The sequence below is a fragment of the Mandrillus leucophaeus genome, unplaced genomic scaffold (genome assembly GCF_000951045.1).
Source record: "Mandrillus leucophaeus isolate KB7577 unplaced genomic scaffold, Mleu.le_1.0 Scaffold293, whole genome shotgun sequence".
NCBI classification, from domain to species: Eukaryota; Metazoa; Chordata; class Mammalia; order Primates; family Cercopithecidae; genus Mandrillus; species Mandrillus leucophaeus.
The window spans coordinates 3,140,549-3,159,762 of record NW_012103065.1 but is presented as its reverse complement, the minus strand read 5'-3'; the positions used below and the strand labels follow the sequence as shown (position 1 = coordinate 3,159,762).

General features: G+C 35.6%; 1 protein-coding gene across 1 annotated transcript in view; it reads left to right on the top strand.

The window, feature by feature from the left end:
• CACNA2D1 (calcium channel, voltage-dependent, alpha 2/delta subunit 1) overlaps positions 1–19,214 on the top strand; it is a 453,354-nt gene that overhangs the window by 311,001 nt on the left and 123,139 nt on the right. The window contains exons 7-9 of the mRNA XM_011986113.1: positions 12,344–12,413; positions 14,497–14,547; positions 18,177–18,276. Coding sequence (XP_011841503.1) covers positions 12,344–12,413; positions 14,497–14,547; positions 18,177–18,276 — 221 coding nt within the window. The remainder of the gene's footprint in view (positions 1–12,343; positions 12,414–14,496; positions 14,548–18,176; positions 18,277–19,214) is intronic.

The window sequence follows — 19,214 nt, the reverse complement described above, 5'->3', positions numbered from 1 at the left end:
CCTCAGCTGTGAAACAAGGAGGATAACAATGCTTAAATTGTAGAATTGTTAAGAGAATAAGAAGCACTAAATCTGTTTGGAGTATATTGCCCAGATGTAGGGGAAAGTTAGAGTACTCTCATTATTTTCATTTACCAGATTATTTAAATGTAGAAACACTGACTTCCAGTGAGATCTCTAGAGCTAGGGTAATATAAAGGTGCCTATGCACCTATGCTGACTCAAAAAAGTAGTTTCGTAATTAGTGGAGATTTAAACTCTTGCTGTCTGTCCGTGGACTGAACATTAGCCTGCTTTATAATTTTGTTGATGTATATGGAAATAAGCTATGAAAATCATTGGTATCTGTCCTTTTTCTTCTTCCTTCTTTTTTCTTTTTTTCGTCTTTCTCCACCCTCTTCTTTCTGTTTCTCCTCTCCTTCTTGGAAGGTAGGTAGACTATGAGGAGTTCTGGGTTCATATAAAAGTTGTCATCGGCATCACTTTGTACTTCAACTAAGTCATATTATATTTCTGTACCTATTTCTTCATCAGTAACTTGGGATGGTTGAACAAAATGGTTCCCAAAGCAAGCATTAATTTTGTCTGCTTTATAGCCGGCTGTAGCGTTTGCTACATCCACAGTCTTTGTTTTGCAGGATAAGTAGAGTGACTAGCCCTAGTCATACAGCTAGCTCATGGCATAGATATGATTAGGAACTCATATTTAATGATGCCTTCCTTGAATATGTGCTCATTGGAAAATCATTTTATCTTGCAAGTTCTTTCCTTCAGAAGCTCTTAATTTATTATATAAATTAACTTTAATGTTATTAAAAACTGCTTTCAATAGCTATCAACTTTGTGAATTCTTACTCGTCGTAAAAACCATAGGTACAAACTGGTCATTTCACCTGTTAATGTTTCCTGAAATTGTACCAATTGTTGCAGTAATTGGAATTGTTATTAGGAATCAGTGGCTTATTGAAATGCCAATATAGCCAGCACTTATTCTTTTTTTAGACAATTAGTTGTATTTATTAAAAAACAGAGAAAACTAAAAATCTACTTCATCTCCATGTGAAATTTACTTAATGTCTTATTATTTGTTCTTTCTCTGCCCTACCTCATTTGTTAATTTCAAAACTATGAGATTATAATAAAGGAACCTAACATATATAATAGTGATTTATATGTAAGGGTTTTTACTATGTAAGGGTTTTTACTCGTGTCAATCAGAGTTAACATAGACTGTGGCAGGTAGGGAAACTATACAAATAAGGGATCTGCACCCCAGATCTCATTACTCTTTCTCTGAGCATGGCCTCTGCCTTATTGTTGTTACTTGTGCTCTTTATTGGAAGCAAAGAATGGTGTTGTTCTGTGCCCCCCTTTTTAAGGGAACTTCCTGGAAATCACATAAAACATTCTCTTTTGTTTGTTTCTGGCCAGAATTTAGTGGTCTCTTGGTCATAGCTACCTTCAAAATGGCCATATATCCAGCTAAATGGCAGGGGGCTGTACTAAGTAAGAAGAGGAAAAGAGATATTGGGAAACAAAAAGCATCTCTGCTGTGGTTACTATGTGCACATTTGTGTTTTAAAATAACAAGTTGTTTCTGCCTTTTAGAAAATTTAAATCTAGGGAGTCAAAACTTATACATCTAAATTAAATACATCTTAAATTTAGATTGCAATACAAATTATTAAATGATTAAATACCAAGTCACTTAAATAGACAGTAGCAATAGATTTGCTATAGAAATTTTGAAAAAGAAGAGGTCATTATGGATCAGAGTCATAAAAGAGGTTTATGAACTTTGGATTGAAAATCAAGTCAGTGAAGAAGAAAAGGCAAAATGTTTCTGGAGGGAAGAATGGCATGAAGTAAAAATACAAGGGGATGAACAACTACTGTTGGAGACTAGTGAGGTCAGTTAATCCAATAGTTTGTTATAGAAAAAGTAATATTGAATCAAAAGTTTTATTAATGTGGATTATATGGCCTTGCATGTCAGAATGGTTTGGGATTTAATGTGTAGGCAAAGTGCCACAAACATTTTGGGAACTGTAATGCTATGATTAAAGCACTTATTATTATGATTAGAAGGAGAAAGACATGGGGAAACTTGACCAGAGGATATGCTATTTTAATGGTCAGACATGGAATTTTAAAGATCTGAACAAGGGATCAAATAGGAATTAAGAATTCTTAAATAGAAATGATGATATCAGACTTCATTTTTTAAAAACATGAATTTAATGACTGACGTAGAGTCTAAGTTGAGTACCATTTTTTAAGCTGAATGGGTGAGAATATCAAAGCTGTTTACTAAAATTAACAATCAAAAGTTTTTATTTTGGGAGTAAAGTGATGAGTTTAACTTAGAACAGTAAAGTTTGAGGTGTTGACAAGAGGGTACAAATAGCTCTGTTTACGCTCAAGCACTGGTTTCGTATTACATGGTTTTCTTTGCTATATACTATCCACCAATTGTATTGTGTGTGGGATGCATCTTACACATACACAAAAGGATGATATACTGTTTTAAAATTCTGAATTCATCCTGATTATGAAGGCAATTCTGTAGCATTTTTGTTGCATTTTGTATAACCTTATCTCTTACCTGAATCTGTCTTATTTTTCACAGATTATTACAGAGTTGTAATAATTGTTCACCTTATGGTCAGCCATGGATTCAGTCATACCTAAACTGACTAAATAATTGATTTTATTGCTCACAGATTAGAGTAGGTAAACAGGATGGCAATATAAAAATGGGAGCCATTTGTAATTTGACTGGGGATAACACTATATGCAAAATGTGTAAATAAGAATTGCTACAAAACTTTAGCTGTTTTCAACTTCTAAGATACATATCTCAATCTGTTTCTTTTTTCTTTATGTGTTACCAAATTTCTATACTTATGTCATTCATTTTTAGATGCATAGAACATCTTTGCTGTGTAATTCATTATGTTCAGTATACTTGATTATGAAAAATGAAAAAGATTTTTTGTCAAAAAATCAGATGTTTCAAGCACCTTCTCAGGTACGCTAAATATAAACTTTTCAAAGAAATCTATCACTATCACCATCATCTAAGAGTTTGGCTTACAAAACTAGGAAACTCGTTCCTATGGAATCATAGTTTGTTTTATGTTTTTAGCGATGTCATTATTGTCATCTAATTGAATGTATTTGCTTACAAAAATAAGAAACATGTTTCCCTGTCAGACTTCATGGTTTTCTCTATGGAGCACATATCTAACATTATTTCCCAGTAAGCCCACCCCAACACTTGCCTCATAGAACTTACTGTGCTCACGCTTATTTCCAAGTCACTTAATGACTGCATTATGGGATATCTAAAGGATTAAGTGTTTGTGTACCATTTACTTTATTGAATATTTCATTTAACTACCCAACTTGTCCTTGTTGACTGCTACTCCTGCTGACAGACAGGTATCACTTTAAGTAAAAATGTTTTAAGTGTATTATCTGGCATCTTCAGTATTACCAGTAATCCGCTTTGTTAAAAGGGCTTTTATTTTTTTAATTATGGTGATTTATCCTTGGCTGTAATACCATGTGTCTGTGTATGGGTTTCTGCCCATTGTTTATAAGTTACAGAAAATTTCTGGAAATAGAGAAAACCAAACACCGCATGTTCTCACTCATAAGTGGGAGTTGAACAATGAGAAAACATGGACGCAGGGAGGGGAACATCACACACCAGGGCCTGTCGGGGAATGGGGGGCAAGGGGAGGCATAGCATTAGGAGAAATACCTAATGTAAATGACAAGCTGATGGGTGTAGCAAACCATCATGGCACACGTGTACCTATGTAACAAACCTGCACGTTATGTACAAGTACCCCAGAACAAGTATAATTAAAAAAAAAAAAGAAAAAAAAACTTTTGGAAATATTACAGTGGAAATATCAAAGTCATTCTCCCACCAATAGAGTGATATCATCTGAATATCCTAAATACCGAGACTCACTGCCCAGAAACAAAATTAAAATTCAAAATTATTTGATTACATCAGTGTAATTAAGTCTGGACAAAGGAGGAAAGACTGATAAGAACAAGGCAGAACTCCTGTTTCTGAAGAAACAGATATCCTGAGGATTCTAATACCAGTAAGAGATTTTTTTTCTGGAGGAGTTCATAGGTGGATGAAAACTTGTAAACACACTAAAATATAATGCAAGCAAAGAGCTAGTAAAATTATTTCAAAATGATGTGGAGGGCCAGGTGCAGTGGCTCATGCCTGTTATCCCAGCACTTTGGGAGGCCAAGGAGGGAGGATCATCTGAGGTCAGGAGTTTGAGACCAGCCTGGCCAACATAGTGAAACCTCATCTCTACTAAAAATACAAAAATTAGCCAGGTGTGGTGGCGGACACCTGTAATCCCAGCTACTCAGGAGGCTGAGGCAGGAGAATTGCTTGAACCTGGGAAAAAAGGTTGCAGTGAGTCGAGATCATATCACTGCACTCTAGCCTGGGCAACAGACTGAGACTCCATCTAAAAAAATAAAAAGTAATAAAAGTGATGTGGGGTAGAGTTGGATTATCAGCTGTCTGGTGAATTATACAAGCTGGCATTGTCTAGTTAATGGCATCTGGCTCTCTTACCATGACATTGAGACTATCCAAAGATTCTAATTCAACCTACATCTCCAGTTTTATCTCTTAATGTACAGTTCAAACTTCATTGTTTACCCCTGTATTACATTTTCTCCCCTTTTAATATTTTTGTTTTATTTTCTATTCTACAAATCTGCCTTTTTGTTTTTGTATCTCTGTGTGCCTAGTTCCTAGAGCCTATCTCTGGTCGATTGCATCTTATCGTTCATTCAAAATAAAATGCAGGCCGAGAGTGGGGGCTCACGCCTGTAATCAAAGCATTTTGGGAGGCCGAGGCAGGCGGATCACCTGAGGTCAGGAGTTCGAGACCAGCCTGGTCAACATGGTGAAACCCCATCTCTACTAAAAACACAGAAATCAGCTGGTTGTGGTGGTGGGCACCTGTAATCCCAGCTACTTGGTAGGCTGAGGCAGGAGAATCACTTGAACCTAGGAGGCAGAGGTTCAAGTGAGCCGAGATCACACCATTACACTCACGCCTGGGCAACAACAGTGAAACTCCATCTCAAAAAAAATTGAAATAAAATAAATACATTAAAATACCAATATATGAAGACTTGCCCAAAAGCAGTCTTTCTTCATTTTGTTCTCTCAGATAATTCTGTTTTTGTATATGTTACAATAGATAGCGAACTTTACCTTCTTCCAGAATTTATTTTGCATATGCCATTTTAAAAACCATTGCAATCTATGCAGTGAGAGATAGTTAATTACACATTTGTGTGCCTCATATCACCTAACACAGTTTCATGTATATAGTGTATAATAGGTATTTTTTAAGCTGGATAAATAAGTCAAGATCATAAGTACTATAACTGAAAGAGAGTTTTAGAGTAGAATTGTAGAGAATCAGTTTCTAAATAAAAATGAAACAAGGAGAACAAGCAGCTGGAGAACGTTAAGGAACATAGAGCTACTGTTTTCTAGGTCCCTGTCTGCATATCTTGCCCATCCTGTCCTCTCATCTGTGTCAGTATTCTCCATGAGGTTTCTGAGGCTAATATCATGAAGTCAGTTTTAGATGTCTAGAAAGTTTTGTTGACAGTGTGACACCAGCTTGCATCAGGGAGATGGAGTCAGATGGGGAAATAGTATCATGTTCAAGCCTCAGTCACAGGAACATAATTTTAAGTGGTTAACATCTAAGCATATCCTATAAAAATCTATTATTTTAAAAAATCTTTAATCTATAAGTAGTTCCAGTGACTCAGTGATACTGTTTCAGGTATCTGTAAATGCAGTGCTTATTTTGTGCCAAATGTGGTTCTAAGTGTTTATATGCACAATTCATTACGTCTTAGCTGTAATCCTAGTAAGTGGCATTATTAGTCCCATTTTACTGGGGGGGGAAAAAAAAAAAAAAGATAATTTATCCAAATTCATGCACCCAGTGAAAAATCCAGGTAGGCTGGTTCCCAAATTCATGATTTTAATTTCTGCACTAGGCTAGATCCAACGTGGGAAGACAATTTCAAAATGACAAGAGAATAGACTCTTCATATGAACATTTACTCACCTGGAATACTTGCTTTCCAGGCTTCCCTTCTGCCTGTGAATCTCCTTGATGATTCTAAGCCATAAAGCTTGAGACATTCAACATTTGAAAATTCCATCTGGGAATGATTTTTATTTTTCAGAAGTAACTGATTACTTGGGACCGTTTACTTGGGACTCACTAGAAGTCTTATATGGCAATAAGCAGTTTCCTGGGAACAAAATAAAACTCTCCTAAAAGTATATGGGAATGAGAGCAATACAGTGAAGTAGATTTTTTTAAGTTTTTTATTTTTGTTTTTAATTTTTATGGGCACATAGCAGGTATATAATTTTGATACAAGCATATAATGTATAATAATCACATCAGGGTTAGCGGGGGTACTCATCACCTCAAGCGTTCATCATCTCTTTGTGTTACGAACATTCCAATTGTACTCCGTCAGTTACTCAAAACACCCCTTGAAGATTTTGCCTCCTGTGCATTCTTAGCTTTAATACTTGACCCAGGTTGCATGATTGAGAAAAGTCCTGACCTGTATCAAGGTACTGACTCAATTACTTAATAATCAATATAATGAAACATTTAAAAAATACTCTGAGGTAAAATTTCTACCGAATAGGTAATCAGTGCTTAGGGTAACCCTGGTCCATGGTGTCATCCAGCAACTGAGGTTTCAGCTATCTGCCATTCCTTAGGTTGTTGTCCTCATCTGTCTGGTTAACATGGGCTCAATACCATCATAAAACTTTTGAGGCCAAGAGAAGACAGGGGAAAATTAGTAGAAGGCAACAAGAGTGATTGAAGGATCACACATATATCGCTTTTGCTCACATCCTATCTACTAGAATTTGATCACATGGCTACATCATGACAAGAGAAACTGAAAAGTATAATTTCTGGCAGGGCAGTCATGAGGACTCTTACTAGAAGGAAGGAGGAGGAAATGCATATTGAAGCCCTGTTACAGTTCATTCTTCTGGCATTTCAAATATCTGTGCATACCATTTTTCCCCACGTGGAGAACATACTCAGCTCCTCCCCGTAGATGATTCAAATTCCCAACAAATGAATAAAATCTAGGATCTCTGAGTCACATGCAGTTCTCTCCATCAGGTAGGATGTTTCCTAATTTGACTACCTATAATAGAGCCTTGTACCAGTTATTTTCTCTACCCTATTCCCATTGCTGCCCAAATATGTAATACTCATTGGTCATATCTGCTGCGTAACTATGATAAAAACTCCCATCTGTGAAATGAGAGTGAGAAATACAGGACAATCACTGACCCATTCACCCTATCCCATTCTATCAGGCAAGAAATACAAAGAAATACTCCTACTCTTGTGTAAAGCTGTATTTCTTGGTTAGCTCATCTCTCTGTTTCTGGTAGTGTTCTGTGGGAGTAACTATCTTGTCTAAAACACTTTCTGACACATCTGAAGGGGTGTGCTTGAGGCTAAAGAACTTTTATAGCTTGCTGTTCCTGGTGCAAGTTTAGTGCCCAAAAGTTGCTTTAGGGTTCAATTACATTTCTACAGGCCAGGTTTGTGGTTTCGTTAGTAACACAAACAACATCAACAACAATGCCCAGATGACTTCCAGTTGTTCTTTTCACCAGTAAATTTCTTGTGCAAACCACCTCAGTCCTAAAATTTAGTCTAGAAATAATTCTTAATACTGGTATGTTTTATTTATTTGTTAGGTTCTAAATTTAGCTTATCCTCATCTCCGTCATCTCCATGGTGGATTACTTGAAGACATTGCTGAGTACAGAAAATTTGATGTTCTAATAGGTATTGGATGTTACTAATTTTTAAATTGTTCATTTGTACCTGTGACCAGGGTTGCTAGCTGTCCACCAAAGTTGCTAGCTGTCCACCAAAGTTCTGTCTTCCCATTCCATTGGGAAATTTTCTTTTAAAAAATTTTCTTTAAAAAAAAATTTCTTTTAAAATTTTCTTTTAAAAAAGAAAAATGTAGTCCCTGGCTAGGCAGGGACTACATTTCTCCCACCTTTTGGTCTCTGTAGGACCATGTGGCAAGTTCATACCAATAGAAAATGAGTGAAAGTAATATGTGTCACTTCCAGCCTGAGATCGTTAGGACTAGAGTGTGCCTTCTCCACACTTCCTCCCTCCATCTAGCAGCTGCAAGCCCAATGTCCTGGATGCCCTTGGAATCCAAGTGCTGAAGGAGGCAAAAGCTCTGCCAGCTTTAAGACTCTGCATAACTGCCTGGAGCACAATCTATCCATGCACTACCACTCTCCACACCCTGCACAACTTAGCCTGTTATTTGAGTTAGAAGTACTTTACTATACTAAGATACCAAAGATTTCAGATTTTTCATTAAGGCATTTGTGCTACCCTGGCTAACATAGAATCTTGTTCCTGTATTTTCAGTATTTTCCAGGTTAAAAGTTGTATTCGGGAGCAGATAACTCAAAATCTGAAAAGCCAGCTATTCACTTTCCTAGATTTTTTGGCACCTTGGTGTGGGTATAATCCACATTCTTCTAATGACAGTTATCTACCCTGAACTTGGTTATTGGAGCCATGGTGCAAATTAGGGACTGTGGAGAATCCATTCTGGGATGATAGTAATTGAGCAACATTGAAACTTATGAAAATTGTGTGAGCTATGCAGTACACATTTAGTGAAATAATTTGGGCTTGAAAATAGTCCCAATTGATTATCTTGGCTTGCAGTTCAGAGCCATGACTAATATTCTATAGGAGATGATTGAGACAAACCGAAAATAATGGTCCACCAATTAGATCTAGGCAAAGGACCAGGAGTGACTTTTAATGGCATTGTTGAGTATATGAAATTTACTTTTTAAAATTATCCTGAGACTAAGACTGTGAAGTTTTTAGAATTGAAAAAATACACTTGAACTTTTTAATTGGGAAATGCAATTAGCTGTCATTTGACATTTCTACCAAGAGAATCAGTACTCAATGCATCATTATTTGCTTTATTCTTTCCTAGCAGCTGAAATAAAAAAAAAATGGGTACTTTGCTATTATTTTTAGACCATATTAACCAGAAAATGTCACTAAAATCTGCATACTTTCTCAAGAATATTTTCCTATTACATATATTAGTATTCTGAGTTAATGTACAAGTAAATACCTGCTTAAATCAACAATTTGATAACACATATAACACATCCTATGTATAAGGTGAAGTAAATGGTAGACCAGTAGATTTAGTAAAGGACACACTAATGGTTCATTTTTGATTAGGGGAAAACATTCCTGTAAATCATTGTTATCACCTTTAATGATGACATTCAAAAAGGAGATGTCTACATTGTGAACTGTCATTTTCTGTTCTCTCTTCTGCTGTCCCCAAATCTTCCTAGAACAGTAAAAAGTCATCTAAACTGAGCAGCATTTCACTTTTTACAGGAATTTTGGAAGCTCTCTTTCCCTCTCTAAACATGCAGTTTTCACTGTGCATAGTTTTGAAACTGATTATTTCAGGGAATTACAATGTATGGTTATTAGCTTTTTTACTCTTTGATCTTTCATAATTCTGAGTGTATATAAGGAATGAACTATTTAAATGACATGATGGGATTTTACAAGGGAATGAGTAATATCACAGAAGAAGTTATGTTGTTCAATTTTACCATAACATTAATATCTTAATTTGGTTTAATCAAGGGCTACTACCTAAGAGTAAATATCTCAGAAAACTTCTAAGAGAAGATTATTAATATTTTAAAATATAAACCACCGAAGGTTATAAACAGTATTAAAATGTAATAGCCTGGCTCATACTGTAAATGATAGCCTTTTAACTTTTTTCTTTCCTTAAAGAAAGATATACATTTTATTGAACATAGTAATATATATCACAGTTAATTTCAATTAGCAATGGTAGTGACAACAGAAATCCTAGATGAATGTGATTGGCAAACAATTCAAAAATCTAATTGAATCATAACTTTCAAATTCCAATTTCTTTAAGTTGTTTATCAGATTCATTGCACACCACTTTTAACTCAGGATTGCTGCTGTCATATTGGCAGTGGTAACTAATCACTTCTCTCATCTACCCCATACGTTTGTGTCAGTCTTGGTTCAATCAGGAGACAGAAAAAAAATAATATCTTGAACAGGGAAAGTCTATTTTTTAATAAAAAATTATCTACAATGGGGATTGGAGTAATAAGGGATTGGCTAAAAGTACAGACAACTCTAAAGGATTTATGAGTATCAGATATAATATTACATAATCTAATATGTAATAACAACTGCCTCTAGGGTTGAGGTAGAGTGCCCAAGGCAGAGCTCCTAATTCCCCAGTTCCCAGGCTGAGGTTCACACCTTGTAGAGGCCATGGTCATGGCCCACCAAGGTGGAGAAGTCACTGTGATGTCACACTGATAGGATTTGCTGCAAATTTACCCTGTGAGGTTCCAGGTCTTTCCTTGTAAGCTCTCCTCTACAAAAATACCTGGGGCAGGGGGTGGGGCTGGAGGGGTACAGGTGACAGAATTAGAGCCTGAGCCTGGTGAAGCTGGCCATGTTGCAGGAGTGGGCAATTTGGGCAAACTCCAACACTGTAGGAGCTGAGCTCTGGAGAATATACAGTCAGTGCAGGAGACAGACACCAGACAGCAGCACATGCTACAAGAGCCTGTGGGCAAACAAACCAAAACAAGGAAGCAAAATCCTTTTTCTCACTCAGTGTCTGTTTTGCATCATTTGCAGGCAAGCCTTGAAAATGTGCCATCTGATAAAGGAAAAGTATTTAAAAGGCTCAGATCCATTTTCATAGGGCAAGGTAGAAGGGTGCATTTGGAGTTGAGCGGCAGTAGATGTATTATCAGCATAACATGGTACTGAAAGAAGGATACAATTTCTATAAAGTTTTAGGTATTGCTAAGACCCCATCTTGGAGAGTCAGATATTATAGAGGGATAACGAAAGTGAACTGATGTATGTATCAGCATGCTTGTTACTTAATTCTAGCACTACCACACACACACACACAAAGGATTATTTTACATCGCAGACTCTCACTCTCTGCAAGTGCAAATTGAACAAATTTCAGTAAGCTCACCATTTCAGTTACACTGACTGTGTCAATGGTGGTTGGAAGAGTGCTGTATTTAAACTTGCTATTTTATGTAAATATGATTAGTCATTTAAAATGAATAAATCATTTTTTAATATAGCTACTAATAAGAAAAAAATTTCACAGTCAAGGAGGAGTTTAGTTGTATATAGTTTCTGACGTATCCTAATTGGCCAAATTATCTTAATTGGCTAATAAACCTGACTCTGAGTAAAGTTCTTCATAATTTCCATAGTTCCTCAGAAAAACGAAATTGATTGGGGAACATAAGTCATATGAATTAGGCATTTTCCCAGGAGTCATATGTTTAAACATGTTCAAGGACAGGGACTTCTTTAGCATGAAATTATCATCCAATTCATCAGCATTTATTTTTTTCATTAGGTCTAAGGTATGCGTGTATGTAAAGCTTTGTAAAGCATTTTAGTTAAAGCATGTATCAATTTAATTAGAATAGATCTAAATTAATTGCATTTAAAAATCAATACAATTAGATGAAGTTTTTTCTGATTATTGCAAAATGATAAAGGCTGTGAAAGTCATACAAGATTGTTGAATCTGCGCTTGAATTACTTCATATCATTACAATAAATTTAAAGAAAACAGCTTTCTATGGAGTTAATTACAGCTGACCTTTTCGTTATCATTTTAACATGGACTGGGTAAAATTCTATTACATAAAAACTCAAGAAAAACAGTTGTCTTATATAGACCAAGAGAATATGACATTGAATGAAAATATAGGGAGAAAATAATTGAAAGCACAATTTTCATTAGTGGCACATAAGTTTTCTGTTAGAAAAATGTTATAACCTCTGGACACCTACTAAAACATATTAAGCTAGCACCCAAAAAAAACTGTATATGTAAATTTATTTTTGAAATAACATGTAAAAAGAGAATTGACTATCATTGGTTTCCTTCTTGTACTGCTGTGGTGTTTTCCATGTTAAAGCAATATATTATGAGGGCTTAAAAATGACATCTCCCATTTGAACATTGAAGTACATAAGTGAACTTACGTATCTATTGCATTTTGTGATTTTTAAAAAAGCTTCATTATTTTTAGAGTGTGTCTAATATTTTGATTTAATATCTCTCTCTTTTTTTTTTTTTTTAGCTTCACCATGGGTTGATAATAGTAGAACTCCAAACAAGATTGACCTTTATGATGTACGCAGAAGACCATGGTAAGAATTTTTAGCTAGCCATGAAAGATTATATAGGCAAGAAGATATATATTTGCTAAAAAGTCGAAATCTTTTTATTATTAGGATGAGTATTAACTACTTATTGAAAGTGATCTGATTTTTAAAAATAAGTAAATATAGGTAAAGGTAAATGAAAATGATGAGTTCAAGTGGGTACTGCTAATTAATATAGTTGAACCCACTTATCACATTCATTTCAAATGGACTGCTTTAAGTTTTATATTTAATCTCAGTGCTTCACCTCTTAGCTGGTAGGGATTTCTATGGCAGGGATCCCAGTTTGCTTGGAGTAGAGCTCCAACAGAGATGAGATAGAGTAGGAGATAATTTGCCTCTGGCAGTGAACTAATGAGAATTGGCCCCAAGGTAAAAGCTGCCCCTAGTTATATTCATATAGCTTAGGTTTGATTTTTTTTCCAAAATGAAGTTTTATTTGTTCCTCACTACTGAAGCAACTTGTTCTCCTAACATAAAGCTGGAAGAACACCAATAATTTGTTATTGGACTTACTGGAAAACAACTACTTTTGGGTTTTTTAAAAATGATTAATTGTACCTTATTGCTTTTTAAAAAAGTATTTAATGTGCAAATATTAAGAAATGAGTTCACATATACAGTATAGTGCTTTGTATCCCACACTTTTCATATCAATAACATTTGAGTACATATGCATGAGAAAAGACACATACCATCATTTGGATGAAGACTGTATGGTAACTTATTCACGAAATCTTCTATTATTGGACATTTAAGTTATTTCTGACTTTTTTCTTGGGTTCAGACAAATTGCAAGAGCATAAAGTTTGATTCCAAAGACATGTATTTAGAGGCTTTTAGATGCCCTTTTAAATATCCCAGTAGCAATTTATGTCAACACCAACTATGTTTAATAGTGACAATTATTATTAATTTACATATTCTTCCTGTGGAGCCATAGGGCTGTTGAGTGGAGCTGAAAACTAATATATCATCTTGTTTGAATTCAGGAATTGGTTGTTTTGGAGGAGACTTAGAAAGTGGGTGCCAATCAGTAGAGGCAGACATGACCTGTCTTCTCCTCTTCCCATTGACCAGCACTAAGATACTAGGCATCAGCCACGTTTGCCGTCCACGAAAATTCACCTGCAACTCTGCCACTTTACCTTCTTATCAAGCAAGGGTGCAGGTTATAAACTCCAACTGCTTCCTCAACACATAGAACTAATTGTGCTGTATGTTGTCTGAAAACTAACTGGAAAGTTAACTGGCAACCTCCTGAGAACTTACATTTACAGTGATGGCTTCAGGGATGAGTAAAAAATTGAGGTCAGGTGCAGCCCTTCCTGTTGGAGAAGTCAGGCCGCGTTCCAGTAGGTGGCCAGGCAGTGTGAGTGAGCTTTTTGGGCCAGTCATACACAGTCAAGTTGATCTCTGTCCACAACCACTGAACCATCTGTGTAAATGTCTTCTAGAGTCTCTTTAAAATGCTGAGATTCTGATTCCACAGGGCTGAATTTGGAAATTAATATTCTGAACTGATACCCCAGGTGATTCTTAAACACTGTAAAGTTTGAGAGCCTTTGAAATTCTTGGTAATAACATCACATATTGCCTAATTTTAATCTCTTTATTGGCCACTTATATTTCTTTTCTGTTGATACTGCTTTTTAATGTTCCTAACAACTTATCTGTTTTTTTGTGCTTATTTTTTTTACATTTAAAAATATGACAATCTATTATTCATTAAAGTGACTTTTAAACCTTTAATTGGTCAACAATTGGAGTTTAGATAATTGTTTTCCCAGGAAAAATGTTCTTCTCAAAGTTAAAATATAATTCTTCATCTTTTGTTATAAATATTGAAAAATGTTATGCTTCTGACATCTCTATTGTTATATTGAATATTGCTTTTATCAAACTGACATTGAAGAATATGAAAAGAAAACCATTGTCTGCTTAGATAGAAATGGGTCTTTGCTTGGGGGAAAAAACCTTGTCTCAGAGATCAGTAAATATCAATTCAACTAATATCAGTGTTTGATATTTTGGAAGGGAAAAGCATTTATTATGATATTTGTTTCAGGTACATCCAAGGAGCTGCATCTCCTAAAGACATGCTTATTCTTGTGGATGTGTGAGTAGTTAAATACCACATATTTATATATTGAGAATATGGGAGGATTTGTAGATAACAGTAGTAGGTTGGGACTAAGAAATGTTTGATAGGTTAAAAAAGAAACAAAGAAAAATTATGATGACTTTTATATTCAGGCAATGAACCCATATCAGGATAATAACAAAACAAATTATTCAATGGAAAATGAAGACAATCTATATGGGTATTAATATATTAATATTATATATAATATTAAATATGAAATATATTAAATAAGTTAATATTGGAACTTGGTTGGGCATGGTAGTTTCACACCTGTAGTTCCAGCTACTTGGGAGGCTAAGGTGGGAGGGTTGCTTGAGCCCAGGAGATCAAGGCTGCAGTGAACCATATTCCTGCCACTGTATTCCAGCCTGGGTGGCAGAGACAATGTCTCAGAAAAAAAAAAAAAAAAAAATCTGGGATTTCTAAAAGTGAAATGGTGATATACAAGAAAGAATTCCTTGAGTTTTCATATTGGTCTGTTTATTTGTTATAGTGCTTCAATCCAAGATATATGTGTATGTTTGAATGTGTACACATTTTCTAATAAGGTTGAAGATGCAGAAATTGAAAAGATTATATCCTGCTATGGAGATTTACTTTTTTAAAGAGCAATAATCAAGGAATTAAACACTAAGTGTACAATGCTTAGGTTACTCATGTTTTTCCCCAAGAGAAAAAAAATGCTCATGTTTTTCCCTGAGAGAAAAATAAAAAAATTCTTTGTCTCATTGGAAGAAACAAAATCTAGTAATTTGGGGACAGCTAAATCCCACAGGCAAGTATTAACATTTGAATTTTCCCCATTTTAAGCTGAAGTAAAACAATTTAATTTAGTTGTCCAAACTCTTATAACCCAGCCTGAAAAAGAGAAGATAAATGAATTCAACAAATGTAATTTAAATGTTAATTCTTATTTTGTTAAGATGCATTTAAGCCTCATGTTACTTTAATTAAATTATGGATCTTATATGCTAATCCTTGATCATCTTCTTAAGTAAAATCAATATATTAATGCAATATATTATAATCCCATTGGATGTATAATAATGTCCAGAAATAATGTCATTTCAAAATAGAAGCCAAATTTATATCCTAAAATTGAAAATATATATGAAATTGAAATACTGTTTTTAAAAATATTTCAACAGAAATGTATTGAGGTGTTCTTACATACAGTGTAGTAACATAGAAGCAAAGATGATTAAGACATAGTTCCTGAGACCAGATGTGGTTACTCATGCCTGTGATCCCATCACTTGGGAGGCTGAGGCAGGTGGATGGCTTAAGCCCAGGAGTCTGAGACCAGCTTGAGCAATAAAGCAATATCTCATTTCTACAACAAATACAAAAGAAAGACAAGCTGGGCATGGTGGCACGCACCTGTAATTCCAGCTACATTTAGGAGGCTGAAGTGGGAGGATGCCTAAGGCCAGGAGATGGGGGCTGCAGTGAGTCGTGTTCATGCCCTGCACTCTAGCCTGGGCAACAGAGCAAGAGCTTGTCTAAAAAAAAAAAAAAAGACATAGTACCTGATCTCAAAGATAATCCAAATGTATTAGGTAAACTGGACCTTAACAAATAAAAATAATTGTAGAAATTAATAGATATAAAGTATGACATAGCACTAAAGGAATCCGTAAGAGATAGCAACTTGATTTAATGTGTCAGGAAAGCATTAAGGAGATAAAATTGGGATTGACCCCTCATGGCTCATATTTTCAAACGCAAGCATGGGAGGGGAGAGGAAAGAGTGGAATTTCAGGTGGAAGACCTGCCAGAAGTGAAGCTGCACAGGTAAGTCTGGGGACATTTACGGAGGAGGTAGAGGATTGAAAATGCCTTTGCAAAATTATGACAGTGAGACAAATCTGACATGGTTGACTCTAGTTTCTAGCTTCACAGGCTGATTGGCTACTCATTCCTGGGTGTGGGCCAAGATAACTTTGGGAGAAATTTAGTTTATAGTTTAAATGATAATAGCCCTTCCCTAAAATGAAACTGCCCTTATAAAACCAATGAAAGGCTACCAAATTAGAAGGATGAGAGAAACTTGAATTCTACTAAGATGTAGATGTAGTTAAATAATTACTAGCCATTATTCTGGACATCACAAGATTTGCAACTTCCCCAATTATTCCTGTAAATAACATCACTATTACAGAATCTCAGGTGGTGCTTTTGAGATATCTTTTGAGGCTTTTGCGTTTCTAGCAGATGGCCCCACAGGGACCTGTGACTCAATCAGTCCTGTGCCCCCCACCCAAAAGTGGGCTTGGCACATGTGGGCCATTTTCCACACCCCTGTGATTTCATCTTCAACCAATTAGTAACACTCATATTCTAGCCCCCTGCCCACCAAACTGTCTGAAAAATTCCTAACCTCCCTCTGAGCCTTTGATGAGATTGATTTGAGTAATAACACCATCTCCTGTCTGGCATGGCTGGCCCCGCATCAGGTAAACTCTTTCTTTACTGCAATGTCATGTTCTTTGTTAGTGCAGCGGGCAGGAAGAACCTGTGGTGGTTACAGGAAGGAGAGAGAGAAGATGCCAAAATGAAAGGACTGGAATACAGGGCTATTGAGATTACTGGCTATTATGCGGTGTCTAGGAGCTGTTAAAAGTATTAGGTCAGGATGTGTTTCCAGAACTTTCACCTGTTAGCATGTGAAGGAGACTAATTGCTGGGTTGAGTGGCTATTACTCTAGCTCAGCACCTTCATATAATGAAGACTGAGCCAGAGAGGAGTGAGGGTGGAGCGGGGACCACAGCCTTGGAACACTGTTACATGGAATGAATAAGGGAGTTTGCCTGAATGCATAGGAAGGTTGAGAGGGAAGAACAAATTGGATGACTGAGACATAGACTCTTTGGTACCAAGAACATAAAGAGGAATGAAAAATACATTTGGACATAATTTGTCATTTTGGACATTCAGTTGTAGTGGTTCAGCAGGCAGCTCGAAGGATAAAACCAGGAAAGTGTTGGGAGCTAGAAATGTAGAAGTAGGGGTTAGTCACCTAGAGTTGAGCCAGCCCTGCACGTAGGTGAAGTCACCAAGTATTGTAGAATATGTATAGAAAAGAAAAATGAAGAGTAAATTCTAGAGGATGTTTACGTTAGGATGCAGAACAAAGCATTTTCTTTGCAAATCTGTTATCACAATTGTTATGTGGATTTATAATTACTGTTTTAATTAAGTCAAACAGTGGGCTCCCTGGAGCAATGACTATGTCTATTAATCTCTCTACTCCTCTCTTCTAACTTGGCTAACAGAACTGGTATTTAATACATGTTCCTGAATGACTGACTATACCATCAGTATCCACATTTTTTTTGAATTGTCACTTACCATGTAATTGTGATAATTTCAGTTAGAAATGCACATGTACTGATATTGGGAGGAAAGAAAGGCAGGATTTCTTATAATTTCCACTTCTATCAAAAAATGTGACTTTTTACACCAAGATTTTCAAGGGCAAAATTATTATTTAAATAATATATAAAAGATCTAGCATCAGTACATACATTGTCTTTCCTTATGATGTTCTTGATTAAATAAATGATGAATAACATATATGGACCCATTTGTCTATTTATAGGAGTGGAAGTGTTAGTGGATTGACACTTAAACTGATCCGAACATCTGTCTCCGAAATGTTAGAAACCCTCTCAGATGATGATTTCGTGAATGTAGCTTCAGTAAGTATAAGATGACTGCATTTTCCTGAATTAAATTTGGAATTTCTATCTTCTCCTGACTTTAGGTACTTTATACTTTTATCTTATGGAGGCTGAGACATTTCTGATATATTGCAAGACTCTCTTATTGACCTGTCCTATCTTAGTGACTGATCCTCTTATAATTCTATGCCAGGATCCTTTTTGAGTTTCTAAGAATTTACCCCTGGGTAAAGTAATTGAAGTAATGACTGTTAAAAAAAAAAAAAAAAAAAAAAAAGAAGCATTCCACATTTCCTGCTTCACTCAGAGGAGCTTGAGTAGATGTCCTTTACGCACAGACACCATTGAAACTCCTAGAAAATAGCAACTTGGCAGTATGATTATATGGCAGTTTTCTATTCATTATCATCCTCATTTCACCTTGGACACATATCTATAATGTATTGTGTTTTTATAGTATGTTTTTCTTGTTAACATAAAAACCAATAGATATTTGAATGTGCTCTCATTAAAGTCTTCTCAGAACCATCATAGACCCTCCTACTCATAGCTAGAAAGTACTGAACTGTGAAGCAAATGAAATAAGACAAACAAATGTTACCATGTCTCATTTTAATTCATAGAATTTATGCAAAATATTTCATGGCCATTTTCTGGAGGATGTATTTACATTTGAGGTAAATATATTCATAGAGATGTGAAGAGGAGGAGTTTGTGGTAAGGTTATTTTGTATTGAAAATGGATCTGTCTCTGAAATGACTTGGGAGGAAGAAGTTAAAGCAGCTGGTCTGAAATTGATTTACTCACTAAGGGGAACTAGAAATACGAAGGCAGGAGACCTTGTTTAATCCTCTTTCACCTGAAGCTCCAGGTAACTAGATTATTGATATTTACTAAGAGGAAGAGAATTTACCCCTGAAATGTTTTTGGTGGTATATCGCAGCCTAAGAGTAGG